At 41.1% G+C, this 25,316-nt stretch overlaps 1 protein-coding gene and 1 long non-coding RNA gene across 4 annotated transcripts in view; both read right to left on the bottom strand.

The window, feature by feature from the left end:
• ice2 (interactor of little elongator complex ELL subunit 2) overlaps positions 1-25,316 on the bottom strand; it is a 93,428-nt gene that overhangs the window by 20,318 nt on the left and 47,794 nt on the right. The window contains exons 12-14 of one of the 3 annotated variants that reach the window (XM_055910118.1): positions 5,390-5,474; positions 3,556-3,606; positions 170-422 (exon numbers count right to left, since the gene is read on the bottom strand). In XM_055910118.1, the coding sequence (XP_055766093.1) occupies positions 170-422; positions 3,556-3,606; positions 5,390-5,474 (389 nt within the window). Of the gene's footprint in view, positions 1-169; positions 423-3,533; positions 3,607-5,389; positions 5,475-25,316 lie in introns of those variants that run through there. The other 2 variants (XM_055910120.1, XM_055910119.1) reach the window with 2 other exon arrangements.
• LOC129841825 (uncharacterized) lies at positions 8,209-8,680 on the bottom strand. The gene is made up of 3 exons (XR_008757378.1): positions 8,627-8,680; positions 8,402-8,525; positions 8,209-8,300 (listed from the first exon to the last, which is right to left on the bottom strand). It is a non-coding gene; the product is annotated as an uncharacterized LOC129841825 (long non-coding RNA).

Raw genomic sequence — 25,316 nt, 5'->3', positions numbered from 1 at the left:
TAGGGGTTAAGGTTACCTTGTGTTGCTGCAGGTCTGGTTGGGGGTTAGGACTAGGTGTTAAGGTTACCTTGTATTGCTGCAGGTCTGGTTGGGGGTTAGGACTAGGTGTTAAGGTTACCTTGTATTGCTGCAGGTCTGGTTGGGGGTTAGGACTAGGTGTTAAGGTTACCTTGTGTTGCTGCAGGTCTGGAGGGGGGAAGGTACAGGGTGGCCGGCTGTGTTTCTGGTGGAAGGGTAGGACCAGTGTGGGGTCCAGCGGTACCCAGGGTACAGGGCCGAGGGCAGAGGGAGGGGGCACGCTGCTATGGGTCTGCTGCAGGTCATAGGCCTCTCGGACAATCCTCCGCCCCTCCACTGCCTTGAAGATGGTTACGAATGGCTCCCCTGCCTTATGACCAATCAGATAGTGGCCCTCAGATAACCTATTAGACACACAGATCAGATAGTGGCCCTCAGATAACCTATAGACACACAGATCAGAGAGTGGCCCTCAGATAACCTAAAGACACAGTGTGTGAGGGGGTAGGAATGGGAGGATTTCTCCATTGCCTTCTCAGGCCGTTGTATTGGGCAGTTCAATGGTGAGAAATGCCTCAGTCCCTGGAGCAAAAACTGTACAGTACAGGGCATCAATAAGCTGCTCCCAAACATTTTAAACAGCATCAGGGAAGTGAGTCCATGATAGTTCATGTTTGGGATTCAAAGAAATTATGAAGGGCAACTCGGAACAAAATGTTTGCGAGCAGCTTATTGATGCCCTGTACAGTTATAGCCTCGCTACTCTTATTTTCAAATGTCTTTTTACTGTTGTTTTATTTCTTTACTTACCTACACACACACACACACACACACACACACACACACACACACACACACACACACACACACCTTTTCGCACTATTGGTTAGAGCCTGTAAGTAAGCATTTCACTGTAAAGGTCTACACCTGTTGTATTCGGCGCACGTGACAAATAAACTTTGATTTGATTTGAACAGCTGAAGATGTATTTTAAAGAACTGATTGGGTCTCTACTTGACACCAACAAACGGCCCATAATATCTGGCCCTCTGCCATCCCTAAATTCAGCAGACTTTCAGCCCTCCATAACTGGCTACGAGATTATTACAGATCTGTTGGTGTAACATTTATTGACAATTTTGATACCTTCTGGAAACAAAGCTCGTTTTATGAGGAGGATGGGATCCACCCAAATCACTTGGGTTCCTGGATCCTTTCACATTATAAGGCTGTGTTGAGACAATGACTTATCAATGACCCAAGCCCAGCTCAGTTAATACCTACCATTGAGACAATGTCTTATCAATGACCCAAGCCCAGCTCAGTTAATACCTACCATTGAGACAATGTCTTATCAATGACCCAAGCCCAGCTCAGTTAATACCTACCATTGAGACAATGACTTATCAATGACCCAAGCCCAGCTCAGTTAATACCTACCATTGAGACAATGACTTATCAATGACCCAAGCCCAGCTCAGTTAATACCTACCATTGAGACAATGACTTATCAATGACCCAAGCCCAGCTCAGTTAATACCTACCATTGAGACAATGTCTTATCAATGACCCAAGCCCAGCTCAGTTAATACCTACCATTGAGACAATGACTTATCAATGACCCAAGCCCAGCTCAGTTAATACCTACCATTGAGACAATGACTTATCAATGACCCAAGCCCAGCTCAGTTAATCCATTGTGTTGCTGAGTTGTCATAATGCTTCAGCAAGTGTACATTATCCCAGGGGACGTTGGAAGATACAATGTAAGTAACCTAATGTATGTCCATCTGAATACCACTGCTGATCCCATAGCGATTGTATGCAGTAATCAACCTCTTCACCCTCATAACTCAGTTAGGCCTCATTTAAATTATATTGTTGTAACGTCCTGACCAGAGTTCTTATGTGTTTTGCTTGTTTAGTGTTGGTCAGGACGTGAGCTGGGTGGGAATTCTATGTTGTGTGTCTAGTTTGTCTGTTTCTGTGTTCAGCCTAATATGGTTCTCAATCAGAGGCAGCTGTCAATCGTTGTCCCTGATTGAGAATCATATATAGGAGGCTTGTTTTGTGTTGGGATTTTGTGGGTGATTGTTTCCTGTCTCTGTGTTTTGTCTGCACCAGATAGGGCTGTCTCGGTTTTCACATTTGTTATTTTGTTACTTGTATTAGTGTTACCGTTTATTCGTATAATTAAACATGTTGAACACTAGGTGTGCTGCATTTGGGTCCTCTCCTTCATCCCAGGAAGAAAACCGTGACAATTGTGAAGTACATTTTTGCTCCTGAACTTATTTAGGCTCCTTGCCATAAAGGGGTTGAATACTTATTGACTCAAGACATTTCAGCTTTATTTATTTGTTATTATTTTATTTTTTTAATCTAAAAATGTAATTCCACTTTGACATTATGGGGTAATACTGTGTGTAGGCCAGGAAAACACAATCACAATTCAACCCATTTTAAATTCAGGCTATAACACAACATTTGGGGGGAAAAGTCAAGGGGTGTGAAGACTTAAGGCACTGTATCATATTAATTGAATATTGAAATCATTTCAAATGCCATTCCTAAATTACACTAGGTGATGGGGCAGTAAGCGAAAGATCGCTGGTTCCAATACCCGCGACGCCAAGGTGAAAAATCTGTTGATGTGCCCTTGAACTTAACCCTAATTTGCTCCAGGGACACCGTACTACTATGGCTGACCCTGTAAAACAATATATTTCACTGCATCTATCCGGTGTGTGACAATAAAATAAAATTTATAATACACTACAATAAAAGTTTGGAAGACATTACACCACTTTACACCTTTAGCAAGACAATAAACTAGTAAGAGGAAGTCAACTCACCAGTAAGAGGACGTCAACTCACCAGTAAGAGGACGTCAACTCACCAGTAAGAGGACGTCAACTCACCAGTAAGAGGACGTCAACTCACCAGTAAGAGGAAGTCAACTCACCAGTAAGAGGAAGTCAACTCACCAGTAAGAGGAAGTCAACTCACCAGTAAGAGGAAGTCAACTCACCAGTAAGAGGAAGTCAACTCACCAGTAAGAGGAAGTCAACTCACCAGTAAGAGGAAGTCAACTCACCAGTAAGAGGAAGTCAACTCACCAGTAAGAGGAAGTGAACTCACCAGTAAGAGGAAGTGAACTCACCAGTAAGAGGACGTCAACTCACCAGTAAGAGGACGTCAACTCACCAGTAAGAGGACGTCAACTCACCAGTAAGAGGACGTCAACTCACCAGTAAGAGGACGTCAACTCACCAGTAAGAGGAAGTCAACTCACCAGTAAGAGGACGTCAACTCACCAGTAAGAGGACGTCAACTCACCAGTAAGAGGACGTCAACTCACCAGTAAGAGGACGTCAACTCACCAGTAAGAGGACGTCAACTCACCAGTAAGAGGACGTCAACTCACCAGTAAGAGGACGTCAACTCACCAGTAAGAGGACGTCAACTCACCAGTAAGAGGAAGTCAACTCACCAGTAAGAGGAAGTCAACTCACCAGTAAGAGGAAGTCAACTCACCCAGTGATCTTCTTCAGCAGATGATGCAGTATGTTGAGGGACTTGGCTGGTCTGAAGGGTAGAGACAGAGGAGAGTGGAGACAGAGAGTGGAGAGTAGAGAGAGAGGAGAGAGATTAGAGAGAAAAGAGTAGAGGAGAGGGGAGAGAGAGGAGAGAGGAGAGGGGGGAGGAAGAGAGGATAATAGAGAAGGGAGAGAGAGCATAGCAGAGAGAGAGAGGAGAGAGGAGAGAGATTAGAGAGAAAAGAGTAGAGTAGAGAGAGGAGAGGGGAGAGAGAGCATAGCAGAGAGAGACAGAGGAGAGACAAGAGTAGAAAGAGATGAGTAGAGAGAGATGAGTAGATAGACGAGAGAACAGAGGAAGAGACAGAGAGTGGAGAGAGGAGAGAGATTAGAGTAGAGAAAGGAGAGAGGGGAGGAAGAGAGGATAATAGAGAGGGGAGAGAGAGGAGAGACAAGAGTAGAGAGAGGAGAGAGATTAGAGTAGAGAGAGGAGAGGAGAGGGGAGAGAGAGGAGAGAGATTAGAGAGAAAAGAGTAGAGGAGAGGGGAGAGAGAGGAGAGAGGAGAGGGGGGAGGAAGAGAGGATAATAGAGAGGGGAGAGAGAGGAGAGACAAGAGTAGAGAGAGGAGAGAGATTAGAGTAGAGAGAGGAGAGGAGAGGGGAGAGAGAGGAGAGAGATTAGAGAGAAAAGAGTAGAGGAGAGGGGAGAGAGAGGAGAGAGGAGAGGGGGGAGGAAGAGAGGATAATAGAGAGGGGAGAGAGAGGAGAGACAAGAGTAGAGAGAGGAGAGAGATTAGAGTAGAGAGAGGAGAGGAGAGGGGAGAGAGAGGAGAGAGGAGAGGGGGGAGGAAGAGAGGATAATAGAGAGGGGAGAGAGAGGAGAGACAAGAGTGGAGAGAGGAGAGAGGAGAGAGATTAGAGTAGAGAGGAGAGAGGAGAGAGGAGAGGGGAGAGAGAGGAGAGAGGAGAGGGGGGAGGAAGAGAGGATAATAGAGATGGGGGAGAGAGCATAGCAGAGAGAGACAGACAGTGGAGAGAGAGGATAATAGAGATGGGGGAGAGAGCATAGCAGAGAGAGACAGACAGTGGAGAGAGAGGATAATAGAGATGGGGGAGAGAGCATAGCAGAGAGAGACAGACAGTGGAGAGAGAGGATAATAGAGATGGGGGAGAGAGGGCATAGCAGAGAGAGACAGACAGAGGAGAGAGGAGAGAGTAGAGATGGGGGAGAGAGGGCATAGCAGAGAGAGACAGACAGAGGAGAGAGGAGAGAGTAGAGATGGGGGAGAGAGGGCATAGCAGAGAGAGACAGACAGAGGAGAGAGGAGAGAGTAGAGATGGGGGAGAGAGGGCATAGCAGAGAGAGACAGACAGAGGAGAGAGGAGAGAGTAGAGATGGGGGAGAGAGGGCATAGCAGAGAGAGACAGACAGAGGAGAGAGGAGAGAGTAGAGATGGGGAAGAGAGGGCATAGCAGAGAGAGACAGACAGAGGAGAGAGGAGAGAGTAGAGATGGGGGAGAGAGGGCATAGCAGAGAGAGACAGACAGAGGAGAGAGGAGAGAGTAGAGATGGGGGAGAGAGAGCATAGCAGAGAGAGACAGACAGAGGAGAGAGGAGAGAGTAGAGATGGGGGAGAGAGAGCATAGCAGAGAGAGACAGAGGAGAGAGAGGAGAGAATAGATTACATCAGGTTGGACTGAGGATGATAGATATTAGATAATTAATTCTAACATGCATCACTGATTGTAATGCTACAATGATCACTGAGGACAGCTAGTGATGATTAGATGCATTTCTGTAGTATGGCTCCCCTGTCCTTCAGGACACTCACTTGAAGTCACAGGAAGCGTTGGGTTTCCAGTTTTCTGGCAGCTTCCGGAGCAGAGCTACCTTTGATGTGTGGGCACTGATATGACCTAGAGAGAGAGAGGGAGAAGAGTCCCCTCAGCAAGCTGGTCCTGGGGCTCTGTTCAAACACACCCCACAGAGCCCCAGGACAGCAACACAATTAGACCCAAACAAATCATGAGGAAACAAAAAGATAATTACTTGACACATTGGAAATAATTAACAAAAAAACACAGCAACCTAGAATGCTATTTGGCCCTAATCAGACAGTACACAGTATCAGAATACCTGACCAATCTGACTGACCCAAACTTAAGGAAAGCTTTGTACAGACTCAGTGAGCATAGCCTTGAGAAAGGCCAATCAGTCTTACCTATATAGGGGACAGTGTAGTAGTATCTTACCTATATAGGGGACAGTGTAGTAGTATCTTACCTATATAGGAGACAGTATAGTAGTATCTTACCTATATAGGGGACAGTGTAGTAGTATCTTACCTATATAGGGGACAGTGCTGGAGTGTAGTAGTGTCTTACCTATATAGGGGACAGTATAGTAGTATCTTACCTATATAGGGGACAGTGTAGTAGTATCTTACCTATATAGGGGACAGTGCTGGAGTGTAGTAGTGTCTTACCTATATAGGGGACAGTATAGTAGTATCTTACCTATATAGGGGACAGTGTAGTAGTATCTTACCTATATAGGGGACAGTGTAGTAGTATCTTACCTATATAGGAGACAGTATAGTAGTATCTTACCTATATAGGGGACAGTGTAGTAGTATCTTACCTATATAGGGGACAGTGCTGGAGTGTAGTTGTGTCTTACCTATATAGGGGACAGTATAGTAGTATCTTACCTATATAGGGGACAGTGTAGTAGTATCTTACCTATATAGGGGACAGTGTAGTAGTATCTTACCTATATAGGAGACAGTATAGTAGTATCTTACCTATATAGGGGACAGTGTAGTAGTATCTTACCTATATAGGGGACAGTATAGTAGTATCTTACCTATATAGGGGACAGTGTAGTAGTATCTTACCTATATAGGGGACAGTGTAGTAGTATCTTACCTATATAGGGGACAGTGTAGTAGTATCTTACCTATATAGGAGACAGTATAGTAGTATCTTACCTATATAGGGGACAGTGTAGTAGTATCTTACCTATATAGGGGACCGTATAGTAGTATCTTACCTATATAGGGGACAGTGTAGTAGTATCTTACCTATATAGGGGACAGTGTAGTAGTATCTTACCTATATAGGGGACAGTGTAGTAGTATCTTACCTATATAGGGGACAGTGTAGTAGTATCTTACCTATATAGGGGACAGTATAGTAGTATCTTACCTATATAGGAGACAGTATAGTAGTATCTTACCTATATAGGGGACAGTGCTGGAGTGTAGTAGTATCTTACCTATATAGGGGACAGTGTAGTAGTATCTTACCTATATAGGGGACAGTATAGTAGTATCTTACCTATATAGGGGACAGTGTAGTAGTATCTTACCTATATAGGAGACAGTATAGTAGTATCTTACCTATATAGGGGACAGTGTAGTAGTATCTTACCTATATAGGGGACAGTGTAGTAGTATCTTACCTATATAGGGGACAGTGTAGTTGTATCTTACCTATATAGGGGACAGTGTAGTAGTATCTTACCTATATAGGAGACAGTATAGTAGTATCTTACCTATATAGGGGACAGTGTAGTAGTATCTTACCTATATAGGGGACAGTGTAGTAGTATCTTACCTATATAGGGGACAGTGTAGTAGTATCTTACCTATATAGGAGACAGTATAGTAGTATCTTACCTATATAGGAGACAGTATAGTAGTGTCTTACCTATATAGGGGACAGTATAGTAGTATCTTACCTATATAGGGGACAGTGTAGTAGTATCTTACCTATATAGGAGACAGTATAGTAGTATCTTACCTATATAGGGGACAGTGTAGTAGTATCTTACCTATATAGGGGACAGTGTAGTAGTATCTTACCTATATAGGGGACAGTGTAGTTGTATCTTACCTATATAGGGGACAGTGTAGTAGTATCTTACCTATATAGGAGACAGTATAGTAGTATCTTACCTATATAGGGGACAGTGCTGGAGTGTAGTAGTGTCTTACCTATATAGGGGACAGTGTAGTAGTATCTTACCTATATAGGGGACAGTGTAGTAGTATCTTACCTATATAGGGGACAGTATAGTAGTATCTTACCTATATAGGAGACAGTATAGTAGTATCTTACCTATATAGGGGACAGTGCTGGAGTGTAGTAGTGTCTTACCTATATAGGGGACAGTGCTGGAGTGTAGTAGTGTCTTACCTATATAGGGGACAGTGTAGTAGTATCTTACCTATATAGGGGACAGTATAGTAGTATCTTACCTATATAGGGGACAGTGTAGTAGTATCTTACCTATATAGGGGACAGTGTAGTAGTATCTTACCTATATAGGGGACAGTATAGTAGTATCTTACCTATATAGGGGACAGTGTAGTAGTATCTTACCTATATAGGGGACAGTATAGTAGTATCTTACCTATATAGGGGACAGTATAGTAGTATCTTACCTATATAGGGGACAGTGCTGGAGTGTAGTAGTGTCTTACCTATATAGGGGACAGTGTAGTAGTATCTTACCTATATAGGGGACAGTGTAGTAGTATCTTACCTATATAGGGGACAGTATAGTAGTATCTTACCTATATAGGGGACAGTATAGTAGTATCTTACCTATATAGGGGACAGTGCTGGAGTGTAGTAGTGTCTTACCTATATAGGGGACAGTGTAGTAGTATCTTACCTATATAGGGGACAGTATAGTAGTATCTTACCTATATAGGGGACAGTATAGTAGTATCTTACCTATATAGGGGACAGTGCTGGAGTGTAGTAGTGTCTTACCTATATAGGGGACAGTGTAGTAGTATCTTACCTATATAGGGGACAGTGTAGTAGTATCTTACCTATATAGGGGACAGTATAGTAGTATCTTACCTATATAGGGGACAGTATAGTAGTATCTTACCTATATAGGGGACAGTATAGTAGTATCTTACCTATATAGGGGACAGTATAGTAGTATCTTACCTATATAGGGGACAGTGCTGGAGTGTAGTAGTGTCTTACCTATATAGGGGACAGTGTAGTAGTATCTTACCTATATAGGGGACAGTGTAGTAGTATCTTACCTATATAGGGGACAGTATAGTAGTATCTTACCTATATAGGGGACAGTATAGTAGTATCTTACCTATATAGGGGACAGTGCTGGAGTGTAGTAGTGTCTTACCTATATAGGGGACAGTGTAGTAGTATCTTACCTATATAGGGGACAGTATAGTAGTATCTTACCTATATAGGGGACAGTGTAGTAGTATCTTACCTATATAGGGGACAGTGTAGTAGTATCTTACCTATATAGGGGACAGTATAGTAGTATCTTACCTATATAGGGGACAGTGTAGTAGTATCTTACCTATATAGGGGACAGTGTAGTAGTATCTTACCTATATAGGGGACAGTGCTGGAGTGTAGTAGTGTCTTACCTATATAGGGGACAGTGTAGTAGTATCTTACCTATATAGGGGACAGTATAGTAGTATCTTACCTATATAGGGGACAGTGTAGTAGTATCTTACCTATATAGGGGACAGTGTAGTAGTATCTTACCTATATAGGGGACAGTATAGTAGTATCTTACCTATATAGGGGACAGTGTAGTAGTATCTTACCTATATAGGGGACAGTGTAGTAGTATCTTACCTATATAGGGGACAGTGCTGGAGTGTAGTCGTGTCTTACCTATATAGGGGACAGTGCTGGAGTGTAGTAGTATCTTACCTATATAGGGGACAGTGTAGTAGTATCTTACCTATATAGGGGACAGTATAGTAGTATCTTACCTATATAGGGGACAGTATAGTAGTATCTTACCTATATAGGGGACAAGATAATAGTAGTATCTTACCTATATAGGGGACAGTGTAGTAGTATCTTACCTATATAGGGGACAGTGCTGGAGTGTAGTAGTATCTTACCTATATAGGGGACAGTGTAGTAGTATCTTACCTATATAGGGGACAGTGTAGTAGTATCTTACCTATATAGGGGACAGTATAGTAGTATCTTACCTATATAGGGGACAGTGTAGTAGTATCTTACCTATATAGGGGACAGTATAGTAGTATCTTACCTATATAGGGGACAGTGTAGTAGTATCTTACCTATATAGGGGACAGTGTAGTAGTATCTTACCTATATAGGGGACAGTGTAGTAGTATCTTACCTATATAGGGGACAGTGTAGTAGTATCTTACCTATATAGGGGACAGTGTAGTAGTATCTTACCTATATAGGGGACAGTGCTGAGTGTAGTAGTGTCTTACCTATATAGGGGACAGTGCTGGAGTGTAGTAGTATCTTACCTATATAGGGGACAGTGTAGTAGTATCTTACCTATATAGGGGACAGTGTAGTAGTATCTTACCTATATAGGGGACAGTGTAGTAGTATCTTACCTATATAGGGGACAGTGTAGTAGTATCTTACCTATATAGGGGACAGTGTAGTAGTATCTTACCTATATAGGGGACAGTGTAGTAGTATCTTACCTATATAGGGGACAGTATAGTAGTATCTTACCTATATAGGGGACAGTATAGTAGTATCTTACCTATATAGGGGACAGTGTAGTAGTGTCTTACCTATATAGGGGACAGTGCTGGAGTGTAGTAGTATCTTACCTATATAGGGGACAGTGTAGTAGTATCTTACCTATATAGGGGACAGTGTAGTAGTATCTTACCTATATAGGGGACAGTATAGTAGTATCTTACCTATATAGGGGACAGTGCTGGAGTGTAGTAGTGTCTTACCTATATAGGGGACAGTGCTGGAGTGTAGTAGTATCTTACCTATATAGGGGACAGTGTAGTAGTATCTTACCTATATAGGGGACAGTGTAGTAGTATCTTACCTATATAGGGGACAGTGTAGTAGTATCTTACCTATATAGGGGACAGTGTAGTAGTATCTTACCTATATAGGGGACAGTGTAGTAGTATCTTACCTATATAGGGGACAGTGTAGTAGTATCTTACCTATATAGGGGACAGTGTAGTAGTATCTTACCTATATAGGGGACAGTGTAGTAGTATCTTACCTATATAGGGGACAGTGTAGTAGTATCTTACCTATATAGGGGACAGTGTAGTAGTATCTTACCTATATAGGGGACAGTGTAGTAGTATCTTACCTATATAGGGGACAGTGTAGTAGTATCTTACCTATATAGGGGACAGTGTAGTAGTATCTTACCTATATAGGGGACAGTGTAGTAGTATCTTACCTATATAGGGGACAGTGTAGTAGTATCTTACCTATATAGGGGACAGTGATAGTAGTATCTTACCTATATAGGGGACAGTGTAGTAGTGTCTTACCTATATAGGGGACAGTGTAGTAGTATCTTACCTATATAGGGGACAGTGTAGTAGTATCTTACCTATATAGGGGACAGTGTAGTAGTATCTTACCTATATAGGGGACAGTGTAGTAGTATCTTACCTATATAGGGGACAGTGTAGTAGTATCTTACCTATATAGGGGACAGTGTAGTAGTATCTTACCTATATAGGGGACAGTATAGTAGTATCTTACCTATATAGGGGACAGTGTAGTAGTATCTTACCTATATAGGGGACAGTGTAGTAGTATCTTACCTATATAGGGGACAGTGTAGTAGTATCTTACCTATATAGGGGACAGTGTAGTAGTATCTTACCTATATAGGGGACAGTGTAGTAGTATCTTACCTATATAGGGGACAGTGTAGTAGTATCTTACCTATATAGGGGACAGTGTAGTAGTATCTTACCTATATAGGGGACAGTGTAGTAGTATCTTACCTATATAGGGGACAGTGTAGTAGTATCTTACCTATATAGGGGACAGTGCTGGAGTGTAGTAGTATCTTACCTATATAGGGGACAGTATAGTAGTATCTTACCTATATAGGGGACAGTGTAGTAGTATCTTACCTATATAGGGGACAGTGTAGTAGTATCTTACCTATATAGGGGACAGTGTAGTAGTATCTTACCTATATAGGGGACAGTGTAGTTGTGTCTTACCTATATAGGGGACAGTGTAGTAGTATCTTACCTATATAGGGGACAGTGTAGTAGTATCTTACCTATATAGGGGACAGTATAGTAGTATCTTACCTATATAGGGGACAGTGTAGTAGTATCTTACCTATATAGGGGACAGTGTAGTAGTATCTTACCTATATAGGGGACAGTGTAGTAGTATCTTACCTATATAGGGGACAGTGCTGGAGTGTAGTCGTGTCTTACCTATATAGGGGACAGTGTAGTAGTATCTTACCTATATAGGGGACAGTGCTGGAGTGTAGTAGTATCTTACCTATATAGGGGACAGTGTAGTAGTATCTTACCTATATAGGGGACAGTGTAGTAGTATCTTACCTATATAGGGGACAGTATAGTAGTATCTTACCTATATAGGGGACAGTATAGTAGTATCTTACCTATATAGGGGACAGTGCTGGAGTGTAGTAGTATCTTACCTATATAGGGGACAGTGTAGTAGTATCTTACCTATATAGGGGACAGTGTAGTAGTATCTTACCTATATAGGGGACAGTGCTGGAGTGTAGTAGTATCTTACCTATATAGGGGACAGTGTAGTAGTATCTTACCTATATAGGGGACAGTGTAGTAGTATCTTACCTATATAGGGGACAGTGTAGTAGTATCTTACCTATATAGGGGACAGTGTAGTAGTATCTTACCTATATAGGGGACAGTGTAGTAGTATCTTACCTATATAGGGGACAGTGTAGTAGTATCTTACCTATATAGGGGACAGTGTAGTAGTATCTTACCTATATAGGGGACAGTGTAGTAGTATCTTACCTATATAGGGGACAGTGTAGTAGTATCTTACCTATATAGGGGACAGTGTAGTAGTATCTTACCTATATAGGGGACAGTGTAGTAGTATCTTACCTATATAGGGGACAGTGCTGGAGTGTAGTCGTGTCTTACCTATATAGGGGACAGTGCTGGAGTGTAGTCGTGTCTTACCTATATAGGGGACAGTGTAGTAGTATCTTACCTATATAGGGGACAGTGCTGGAGTGTAGTAGTATCTTACCTATATAGGGGACAGTATAGTAGTATCTTACCTATATAGGGGACAGTATAGTAGTATCTTACCTATATAGGGGACAGTGCTGGAGTGTAGTAGTGTCTTACCTATATAGGGGACAGTGCTGGAGTGTAGTAGTATCTTACCTATATATAGGGGACAGTGCTGGAGTGTAGTAGTATCTTACCTATATAGGGGACAGTGTAGTAGTATCTTACCTATATAGGGGACAGTGTAGTAGTATCTTACCTATATAGGGGACAGTGCTGGAGTGTAGTAGTATCTTACCTATATAGGGGACAGTGTAGTAGTATCTTACCTATATAGGGGACAGTGTAGTAGTATCTTACCTATATAGGGGACAGTGTAGTAGTATCTTACCTATATAGGGGACAGTGTAGTAGTATCTTACCTATATAGGGGACAGTGTAGTAGTATCTTACCTATATAGGGGACAGTGTAGTAGTATCTTACCTATATAGGGGACAGTGTAGTAGTATCTTACCTATATAGGGGACAGTGTAGTAGTATCTTACCTATATAGGGGACAGTGTAGTTGTATCTTACCTATATAGGGGACAGTGTAGTAGTATCTTACCTATATAGGGGACAGTATAGTAGTATCTTACCTATATAGGGGACAGTGTAGTAGTATCTTACCTATATAGGGGACAGTGTAGTAGTATCTTACCTATATAGGGGACAGTGTAGTAGTATCTTACCTATATAGGGGACAGTGTAGTAGTATCTTACCTATATAGGGGACAGTGTAGTAGTATCTTACCTATATAGGGGACAGTGCTGGAGTGTAGTAGTATCTTACCTATATAGGGGACAGTGTAGTTGTGTCTTACCTATATAGGGGACAGTGTAGTAGTATCTTACCTATATAGGGGACAGTGTAGTAGTATCTTACCTATATAGGGGACAGTGTAGTAGTATCTTACCTATATAGGGGACAGTATAGTAGTATCTTACCTATATAGGTGACAGTGTAGTAGTATCTTACCTATATAGGGGACAGTGTAGTAGTATCTTACCTATATAGGGGACAGTATAGTAGTATCTTACCTATATAGGGGACAGTGTAGTAGTATCTTACCTATATAGGGGACAGTGTAGAAGTATCTTACCTATATAGGGGACAGTGTAGTAGTATCTTACCTATATAGGGGACAGTGTAGTAGTATCTTACCTATATAGGGGACAGTGTAGTAGTATCTTACCTATATAGGGGACAGTGTAGTAGTATCTTACCTATATAGGGGACAGTGCTGGAGTGTAGTAGTATCTTACCTATATAGGGGACAGTGTAGTAGTATCTTACCTATATAGGGGACAGTGTAGTAGTATCTTACCTATATAGGGGACAGTGTAGTAGTATCTTACCTATATAGGGGACAGTATAGTAGTATCTTACCTATATAGGGGACAGTGTAGTAGTATCTTACCTATATAGGGGACAGTGTAGTAGTATCTTACCTATATAGGGGACAGTGTAGTAGTATCTTACCTATATAGGGGACAGTGTAGTTGTGTCTTACCTATATAGGGGACAGTGTAGTAGTATCTTACCTATATAGGGGACAGTGTAGTAGTATCTTACCTATATAGGGGACAGTATAGTAGTATCTTACCTATATAGGGGACAGTGTAGTAGTATCTTACCTATATAGGGGACAGTGTAGTAGTATCTTACCTATATAGGGGACAGTGTAGTAGTATCTTACCTATATAGGGGACAGTGCTGGAGTGTAGTCGTGTCTTACCTATATAGGGGACAGTGCTGGAGTGTAGTCGTGTCTTACCTATATAGGGGACAGTGTAGTAGTATCTTACCTATATAGGGGACAGTATAGTAGTATCTTACCTATATAGGGGACAGTGCTGGAGTGTAGTCGTGTCTTACCTATATAGGGGACAGTGTAGTAGTATCTTACCTATATAGGGGACAGTGCTGGAGTGTAGTCGTGTCTTACCTATATAGGGGACAGTGCTGGAGTGTAGTCGTGTCTTACCTATATAGGGGACAGTGTAGTAGTATCTTACCTATATAGGGGACAGTGTAGTAGTATCTTACCTATATAGGGGACAGTATAGTAGTATCTTACCTATATAGGGGACAGTATAGTAGTATCTTACCTATATAGGGGACAGTGCTGGAGTGTAGTAGTATCTTACCTATATAGGGGACAGTGTAGTAGTATCTTACCTATATAGGGGACAGTGTAGTAGTATCTTACCTATATAGGGGACAGTGCTGGAGTGTAGTAGTGTCTTACCTATATAGGGGACAGTGTAGTAGTATCTTACCTATATAGGGGACAGTGTAGTAGTATCTTACCTATATAGGGGACAGTGTAGTAGTGTCTTACCTATATAGGGGACAGTGTAGTAGTATCTTACCTATATAGGGGACAGTGTAGTAGTATCTTACCTATATAGGGGATCAGTGTAGTAGTGTCTTACCTATATAGGGGACAGTGTAGTAGTATCTTACCTATATAGGGGACAGTGTAGTAGTATCTTACCTATATAGGGGACAGTATAGTAGTATCTTACCTATATAGGGGACAGTGTAGTAGTATCTTACCTATATAGGGGACAGTGTAGTAGTATCTTACCTATATAGGGGACAGTGTAGTAGTGTCTTACCTATATAGGGGACAGTGCTGGAGTGTAGTTGTGTCTTACCTATATAGGAGACAGTATAGTAGTATCTTACCTATATAGGGGACAGTGTAGTAGTATCTTACCTATATAGGGGACAGTATAGTAGTATCTTACCTATATAGGGGACAGTGCTGGAGTGTAGTAGTATCTTACCTATATAGGGGACAGTGTAGTAGTATCTTACCTATATAGGGGACAGTGTAGTAGTATCTTACCTATATAGGGGACAGTGCTGGAGTGTAGTAGTATCTTACCTATATAGGGGACAGTGTAGTAGTATCTTACCTATATAGGGGACAGTGTAGTAGTATCTTACCTATATAGGGGACAGTGTAGTAGTATCTTACCTATATAGGGGACAGTGTAGTAGTATCTTACCTATATAGGGGACAGTGTAGTAGTATCTTACCTATATAGGGGACAGTGTAGTAGTATCTTACCTATATAGGGGACAGTGTAGTAGTATCTTACCTATATAGGGGACAGTGTAGTAGTATCTTACCTATATAGGGGACAGTGTAGTAGTATCTTACCTATATAGGGGACAGTGTAGTAGTATCTTACCTATATAGGGGACAGTGCTGGAGTGTAGTTGTGTCTTACCTATATAGGGGACAGTGTAGTAGTGTCTTACCTATATAGGGGACAGTGTAGTAGTATCTTACCTATATAGGGGACAGTGTAGTAGTATCTTACCTATATAGGGGACAGTGTAGTAGTATCTTACCTATATAGGGGACAGTGTAGTAGTATCTTACCTATATAGGGGACAGTGTAGTAGTATCTTACCTATATAGGGGACAGTGTAGTAGTATCTTACCTATATAGGGGACAGTGTAGTAGTATCTTACCTATATAGGGGACAGTGTAGTAGTATCTTACCTATATAGGGGACAGTGTAGTAGTATCTTACCTATATAGGGGACAGTATAGTAGTATCTTACCTATATAGGGGACAGTGCTGGAGTGTAGTAGTATCTTACCTATATAGGGGACAGTGTAGTAGTATCTTACCTATATAGGGGACAGTGTAGTAGTATCTTACCTATATAGGGGACAGTGCTGGAGTGTAGTAGTATCTTACCTATATAGGGGACAGTGTAGTAGTATCTTACCTATATAGGGGACAGTGTAGTAGTATCTTACCTATATAGGGGACAGTGTAGTAGTATCTTACCTATATAGGGGACAGTGTAGTAGTATCTTACCTATATAGGGGACAGTGTAGTAGTATCTTACCTATATAGGGGACAGTGTAGTAGTATCTTACCTATATAGGGGACAGTGTAGTAGTATCTTACCTATATAGGGGACAGTGTAGTAGTATCTTACCTATATAGGGGACAGTGTAGTAGTATCTTACCTATATAGGGGACAGTGTAGTAGTATCTTACCTATATAGGGGACAGTGTAGTAGTATCTTACCTATATAGGGGACAGTGCTGGAGTGTAGTCGTGTCTTACCTATATAGGGGACAGTGCTGGAGTGTAGTCGTGTCTTACCTATATAGGGGACAGTGTAGTAGTATCTTACCTATATAGGGGACAGTGCTGGAGTGTAGTAGTATCTTACCTATATAGGGGACAGTATAGTAGTATCTTACCTATATAGGGGACAGTGTAGTAGTATCTTACCTATATAGGGGACAGTGCTGGAGTGTAGTAGTGTCTTACCTATATAGGGGACAGTGCTGGAGTGTAGTAGTATCTTACCTATATATAGGGGACAGTGCTGGAGTGTAGTAGTATCTTACCTATATAGGGGACAGTGTAGTAGTATCTTACCTATATAGGGGACAGTGTAGTAGTATCTTACCTATATAGGGGACAGTGCTGGAGTGTAGTAGTATCTTACCTATATAGGGGACAGTGTAGTAGTATCTTACCTATATAGGGGACAGTGTAGTAGTATCTTACCTATATAGGGGACAGTGTAGTAGTATCTTACCTATATAGGGGACAGTGTAGTAGTATCTTACCTATATAGGGGACAGTGTAGTAGTATCTTACCTATATAGGGGACAGTGTAGTAGTATCTTACCTATATAGGGGACAGTGTAGTAGTATCTTACCTATATAGGGGACAGTGTAGTAGTATCTTACCTATATAGGGGACAGTGTAGTAGTATCTTACCTATATAGGGGACAGTGTAGTAGTATCTTACCTATATAGGGGACAGTGTAGTAGTATCTTACCTATATAGGGGACAGTGTAGTAGTATCTTACCTATATAGGGGACAGTGTAGTAGTATCTTACCTATATAGGGGACAGTGTAGTAGTATCTTACCTATATAGGGGACAGTGTAGTAGTATCTTACCTATATAGGGGACAGTGTAGTAGTATCTTACCTATATAGGGGACAGTGCTGGAGTGTAGTAGTATCTTACCTATATAGGGGACAGTGTAGTTGTGTCTTACCTATATAGGGGACAGTGTAGTAGTATCTTACCTATATAGGGGACAGTGTAGTAGTATCTTACCTATATAGGGGACAGTGTAGTAGTATCTTACCTATATAGGGGACAGTATAGTAGTATCTTACCTATATAGGGGACAGTGTAGTAGTATCTTACCTATATAGGGGACAGTGTAGTAGTATCTTACCTATATAGGGGACAGTATAGTAGTATCTTACCTATATAGGGGACAGTGTAGTAGTATCTTACCTATATAGGGGACAGTGTAGTAGTATCTTACCTATATAGGGGACAGTGTAGTAGTATCTTACCTATATAGGGGACAGTGTAGTAGTATCTTACCTATATAGGGGACAGTGTAGTAGTATCTTACCTATATAGGGGACAGTGTAGTAGTATCTTACCTATATAGGGGACAGTGCTGGAGTGTAGTAGTATCTTACCTATATAGGGGACAGTGTAGTAGTATCTTACCTATATAGGGGACAGTGTAGTAGTATCTTACCTATATAGGGGACAGTGTAGTAGTATCTTACCTATATAGGGGACAGTATAGTAGTATCTTACCTATATAGGGGACAGTGTAGTAGTATCTTACCTATATAGGGGACAGTGTAGTAGTATCTTACCTATATAGGGGACAGTGTAGTAGTATCTTACCTATATAGGGGACAGTGTAGTTGTGTCTTACCTATATAGGGGACAGTGTAGTAGTATCTTACCTATATAGGGGACAGTGTAGTAGTATCTTACCTATATAGGGGACAGTATAGTAGTATCTTACCTATATAGGGGACAGTGTAGTAGTATCTTACCTATATAGGGGACAGTGTAGTAGTATCTTACCTATATAGGGGACAGTGTAGTAGTATCTTACCTATATAGGGGACAGTGCTGGAGTGTAGTCGTGTCTTACCTATATAGGGGACAGTGCTGGAGTGTAGTCGTGTCTTACCTATATAGGGGACAGTGTAGTAGTATCTTACCTATATAGGGGACAGTGTAGTAGTATCTTACCTATATAGGGGACAGTGCTGGAGTGTAGTCGTGTCTTACCTATATAGGGGACAGTGTAGTAGTATCTTACCTATATAGGGGACAGTGTAGTAGTATCTTACCTATATAGGGGACAGTGTAGTAGTATCTTACCTATATAGGGGACAGTGCTGGAGTAGTAGTCTTACCTATATAGGGGACAGTGTAGTAGTATCTTACCTATATAGGGGACAGTGATAGTAGTATCTTACCTATATAGGGGACAGTGTAGTAGTATCTTACCTATATAGGGGACAGTGTAGTAGTATCTTACCTATATAGGGGACAGTGTAGTAGTATCTTACCTATATAGGGGACAGTGTAGTAGTATCTTACCTATATAGGGGACAGTGCTGGAGTGTAGTAGTATCTTACCTATATAGGGGACAGTGTAGTAGTATCTTACCTATATAGGGGACAGTGTAGTAGTATCTTACCTATATAGGGGACAGTGCTGGAGTGTAGTAGTATCTTACCTATATAGGGGACAGTGTAGTAGTATCTTACCTATATAGGGGACAGTGTAGTAGTATCTTACCTATATAGGGGACAGTGTAGTAGTATCTTACCTATATAGGGGACAGTGTAGTAGTATCTTACCTATATAGGGGACAGTGTAGTAGTATCTTACCTATATAGGGGACAGTGTAGTAGTATCTTACCTATATAGGGGACAGTGTAGTAGTATCTTACCTATATAGGGGACAGTGTAGTAGTATCTTACCTATATAGGGGACAGTGTAGTAGTATCTTACCTATATAGGGGACAGTGTAGTAGTATCTTACCTATATAGGGGACAGTGTAGTAGTATCTTACCTATATAGGGGACAGTGCTGGAGTGTAGTCGTGTCTTACCTATATAGGGGACAGTGCTGGAGTGTAGTCGTGTCTTACCTATATAGGGGACAGTGTAGTAGTATCTTACCTATATAGGGGACAGTGCTGGAGTGTAGTAGTATCTTACCTATATAGGGGACAGTGTAGTAGTATCTTACCTATATAGGGGACAGTGTAGTAGTATCTTACCTATATAGGGGACAGTGCTGGAGTGTAGTAGTGTCTTACCTATATAGGGGACAGTGCTGGAGGTAGTAGTATCTTACCTATATAGGGGACAGTGCTGGAGTGTAGTAGTATCTTACCTATATAGGGGACAGTGTAGTAGTATCTTACCTATATAGGGGACAGTGTAGTAGTATCTTACCTATATAGGGGACAGTGTAGTAGTATCTTACCTATATAGGGGACAGTGTAGTAGTATCTTACCTATATAGGGGACAGTGTAGTAGTATCTTACCTATATAGGGGACAGTGTAGTAGTATCTTACCTATATAGGGGACAGTGTAGTAGTATCTTACCTATATAGGGGACAGTGTAGTAGTATCTTACCTATATAGGGGACAGTGTAGTAGTATCTTACCTATATAGGGGACAGTGTAGTAGTATCTTACCTATATAGGGGACAGTGTAGTAGTATCTTACCTATATAGGGGACAGTGTAGTAGTATCTTACCTATATAGGGGACAGTGTAGTAGTATCTTACCTATATAGGGGACAGTGTAGTAGTATCTTACCTATATAGGGGACAGTGTAGTAGTATCTTACCTATATAGGGGACAGTGTAGTAGTATCTTACCTATATAGGGGACAGTGTAGTAGTATCTTACCTATATAGGGGACAGTGTAGTAGTATCTTACCTATATAGGGGACAGTGTAGTAGTATCTTACCTATATAGGGGACAGTGCTGGAGTGTAGTAGTATCTTACCTATATAGGGGACAGTGTAGTAGTGTCTTACCTATATAGGGGACAGTGTAGTAGTATCTTACCTATATAGGGGACAGTGTAGTAGTATCTTACCTATATAGGGGACAGTGTAGTAGTATCTTACCTATATAGGGGACAGTGTAGTAGTATCTTACCTATATAGGGGACAGTGTAGTAGTATCTTACCTATATAGGGGACAGTGTAGTAGTATCTTACCTATATAGGGGACAGTGTAGTAGTATCTTACCTATATAGGGGACAGTGTAGTAGTATCTTACCTATATAGGGGACAGTGTAGTAGTATCTTACCTATATAGGGGACAGTGTAGTAGTATCTTACCTATATAGGGGACAGTGTAGTAGTATCTTACCTATATAGGGGACAGTGTAGTAGTATCTTACCTATATAGGGGACAGTGTAGTAGTATCTTACCTATATAGGGGACAGTGCTGAGTAGTATCTTACCTATATAGGGGACAGTGTAGTAGTATCTTACCTATATAGGGGACAGTGTAGTAGTATCTTACCTATATAGGGGACAGTGTAGTAGTATCTTACCTATATAGGGGACAGTGTAGTAGTATCTTACCTATATAGGGGACAGTGTAGTAGTATCTTACCTATATAGGGGACAGTGTAGTAGTATCTTACCTATATAGGGGACAGTGTAGTAGTATCTTACCTATATAGGGGACAGTGTAGTAGTGTCTTACCTATATAGGGGACAGTGTAGTAGTATCTTACCTATATAGGGGACAGTGTAGTAGTATCTTACCTATATAGGGGACAGTGTAGTAGTATCTTACCTATATAGGGGACAGTGTAGTAGTATCTTACCTATATAGGGGACAGTGTAGTAGTATCTTACCTATATAGGGGACAGTGTAGTAGTATCTTACCTATATAGGGGACAGTGCTGGAGTGTAGTCGTTCTTACCTATATAGGGGACAGTGCTGGAGTGTAGTCGTTCTTACCTATATAGGGGACAGTGTAGTAGTATCTTACCTATATAGGGGACAGTATAGTAGTATCTTACCTATATAGGGGACAGTGCTGGAGTGTAGTGTATCTTACCTATATAGGGGACAGTGTAGTAGTATCTTACCTATATAGGGGACAGTGTAGTAGTATCTTACCTATATAGGGGACAGTGCTGGAGTGTAGTAGTGTCTTACCTATATAGGGGACAGTGTAGTAGTATCTTACCTATATAGGGGACAGTGTAGTAGTATCTTACCTATATAGGGGACAGTGTAGTAGTATCTTACCTATATAGGGGACAGTATAGTAGTATCTTACCTATATAGGGGACAGTGCTGGAGTGTAGTAGTATCTTACCTATATAGGGGACAGTGTAGTAGTATCTTACCTATATAGGGGACAGTGTAGTAGTATCTTACCTATATAGGGGACAGTGCTGGAGTGTAGTAGTGTCTTACCTATATAGGGGACAGTGTAGTAGTATCTTACCTATATAGGGGACAGTGTAGTAGTATCTTACCTATATAGGGGACAGTGTAGTAGTGTCTTACCTATATAGGGGACAGTGTAGTAGTATCTTACCTATATAGGGGACAGTGTAGTAGTATCTTACCTATATAGGGGATCAGTGTAGTAGTGTCTTACCTATATAGGGGACAGTGTAGTAGTATCTTACCTATATAGGGGACAGTGTAGTTGTATCTTACCTATATAGGGGACAGTATAGTAGTATCTTACCTATATAGGGGACAGTGTAGTAGTATCTTACCTATATAGGGGACAGTGTAGTAGTATCTTACCTATATAGGGGACAGTGTAGTAGTGTCTTACCTATATAGGGGACAGTGCTGGAGTGTAGTTGTGTCTTACCTATATAGGGGACAGTGTAGTAGTATCTTACCTATATAGGGGACAGTGTAGTAGTATCTTACCTATATAGGGGACAGTATAGTAGTATCTTACCTATATAGGGGACAGTGCTGGAGTGTAGTAGTATCTTACCTATATAGGGGACAGTGTAGTAGTATCTTACCTATATAGGGGACAGTGTAGTAGTATCTTACCTATATAGGGGACAGTGCTGGAGTGTAGTAGTGTCTTACCTATATAGGGGACAGTGTAGTAGTATCTTACCTATATAGGGGACAGTGTAGTAGTATCTTACCTATATAGGGGACAGTGTAGTAGTATCTTACCTATATAGGGGACAGTGTAGTAGTATCTTACCTATATAGGGGACAGTGTAGTAGTGTCTTACCTATATAGGGGACAGTGTAGTAGTATCTTACCTATATAGGGGACAGTGTAGTAGTATCTTACCTATATAGGGGACAGTGTAGTAGTGTCTTACCTATATAGGGGACAGTGTAGTAGTATCTTACCTATATAGGGGACAGTGTAGTAGTATCTTACCTATATAGGGGACAGTGCTGGAGTGTAGTTGTGTCTTACCTATATAGGGGACAGTGTAGTAGTGTCTTACCTATATAGGGGACAGTGTAGTAGTATCTTACCTATATAGGGGACAGTGTAGTAGTATCTTACCTATATAGGGGACAGTGTAGTAGTATCTTACCTATATAGGGGACAGTGTAGTAGTATCTTACCTATATAGGGGACAGTGTAGTAGTATCTTACCTATATAGGGGACAGTGTAGTAGTATCTTACCTATATAGGGGACAGTGTAGTAGTATCTTACCTATATAGGGGACAGTGTAGTAGTGTCTTACCTATATAGGGGACAGTGTAGTAGTATCTTACCTATATAGGGGACAGTGTAGTAGTATCTTACCTATATAGGGGACAGTGCTGGAGTGTAGTAGTGTCTTACCTATATAGGGGACAGTGTAGTAGTATCTTACCTATATAGGGGACAGTGCTGGAGTGTAGTAGTTCTTACCTATATAGGGGACAGTGTAGTAGTATCTTACCTATATAGGGGACAGTGTAGTAGTATCTTACCTATATAGGGGACAGTGTAGTAGTATCTTACCTATATAGGGGACAGTGTAGTAGTATCTTACCTATATAGGGGACAGTGTAGTAGTATCTTACCTATATAGGGGACAGTGTAGTAGTATCTTACCTATATAGGGGACAGTGTAGTAGTATCTTACCTATATAGGGGACAGTGTAGTAGTATCTTACCTATATAGGGGACAGTGTAGTAGTATCTTACCTATATAGGGGACAGTGTAGTAGTATCTTACCTATATAGGGGACAGTGTAGTAGTATCTTACCTATATAGGGGACAGTGTAGTAGTATCTTACCTATATAGGGGATCAGTGTAGTAGTGTCTTACCTATATAGGGGACAGTGTAGTAGTATCTTACCTATATAGGGGACAGTGTAGTAGTATCTTACCTATATAGGGGACAGTGTAGTAGTATCTTACCTATATAGGGGACAGTGTAGTAGTGTCTTACCTATATAGGGGACAGTGTAGTAGTATCTTACCTATATAGGGGACAGTGTAGTAGTATCTTACCTATATAGGGGACAGTGTAGTAGTATCTTACCTATATAGGGGACAGTGTAGTAGTATCTTACCTATATAGGGGACAGTGTAGTAGTATCTTACCTATATAGGGGACAGTGTAGTAGTATCTTACCTATATAGGGGACAGTGCTGAGTAGTATCTTACCTATATAGGGGACAGTGTAGTAGTATCTTACCTATATAGGGGACAGTGTAGTAGTATCTTACCTATATAGGGGACAGTGTAGTAGTATCTTACCTATATAGGGGACAGTGTAGTAGTATCTTACCTATATAGGGGACAGTGTAGTAGTATCTTACCTATATAGGGGACAGTGTAGTAGTATCTTACCTATATAGGGGACAGTGTAGTAGTATCTTACCTATATAGGGGACAGTGTAGTAGTATCTTACCTATATAGGGGACAGTGTAGTAGTATCTTACCTATATAGGGGACAGTGTAGTAGTATCTTACCTATATAGGGGACAGTGCTGGAGTGTAGTAGTATCTTACCTATATAGGGGACAGTGTAGTAGTATCTTACCTATATAGGGGACAGTGTAGTAGTATCTTACCTATATAGGGGACAGTGCTGGAGTGTAGTAGTATCTTACCTATATAGGGGACAGTGTAGTAGTATCTTACCTATATAGGGGACAGTGTAGTAGTATCTTACCTATATAGGGGACAGTGTAGTAGTATCTTACCTATATAGGGGACAGTGTAGTAGTATCTTACCTATATAGGGGACAGTGTAGTAGTGTCTTACCTATATAGGGGACAGTGTAGTAGTATCTTACCTATATAGGGGACAGTGTAGTAGTATCTTACCTATATAGGGGACAGTGTAGTAGTGTCTTACCTATATAGGGGACAGTGTAGTAGTATCTTACCTATATAGGGGACAGTGTAGTAGTATCTTACCTATATAGGGGACAGTGCTGGAGTGTAGTTGTGTCTTACCTATATAGGGGACAGTGTAGTAGTGTCTTACCTATATAGGGGACAGTGCTGGAGTGTAGTTGTGTCTTACCTATATAGGGGACAGTGTAGTAGTATCTTACCTATATAGGGGACAGTGTAGTAGTATCTTACCTATATAGGGGACAGTGTAGTAGTATCTTACCTATATAGGGGACAGTGTAGTAGTGTCTTACCTATATAGGGGACAGTGTAGTAGTATCTTACCTATATAGGGGACAGTGTAGTAGTATCTTACCTATATAGGGGACAGTGTAGTAGTGTCTTACCTATATAGGGGACAGTGTAGTAGTATCTTACCTATATAGGGGACAGTGTAGTAGTATCTTACCTATATAGGGGACAGTGCTGGAGTGT

Source organism: Salvelinus fontinalis, unplaced genomic scaffold (assembly GCF_029448725.1).
Source record: "Salvelinus fontinalis isolate EN_2023a unplaced genomic scaffold, ASM2944872v1 scaffold_0001, whole genome shotgun sequence".
NCBI lineage: Eukaryota > Metazoa > Chordata > Actinopteri > Salmoniformes > Salmonidae > Salvelinus > Salvelinus fontinalis.
The sequence above is the reverse complement of the archived record's forward strand: the minus strand, read 5'-3'. Positions and strand labels throughout refer to the sequence as shown.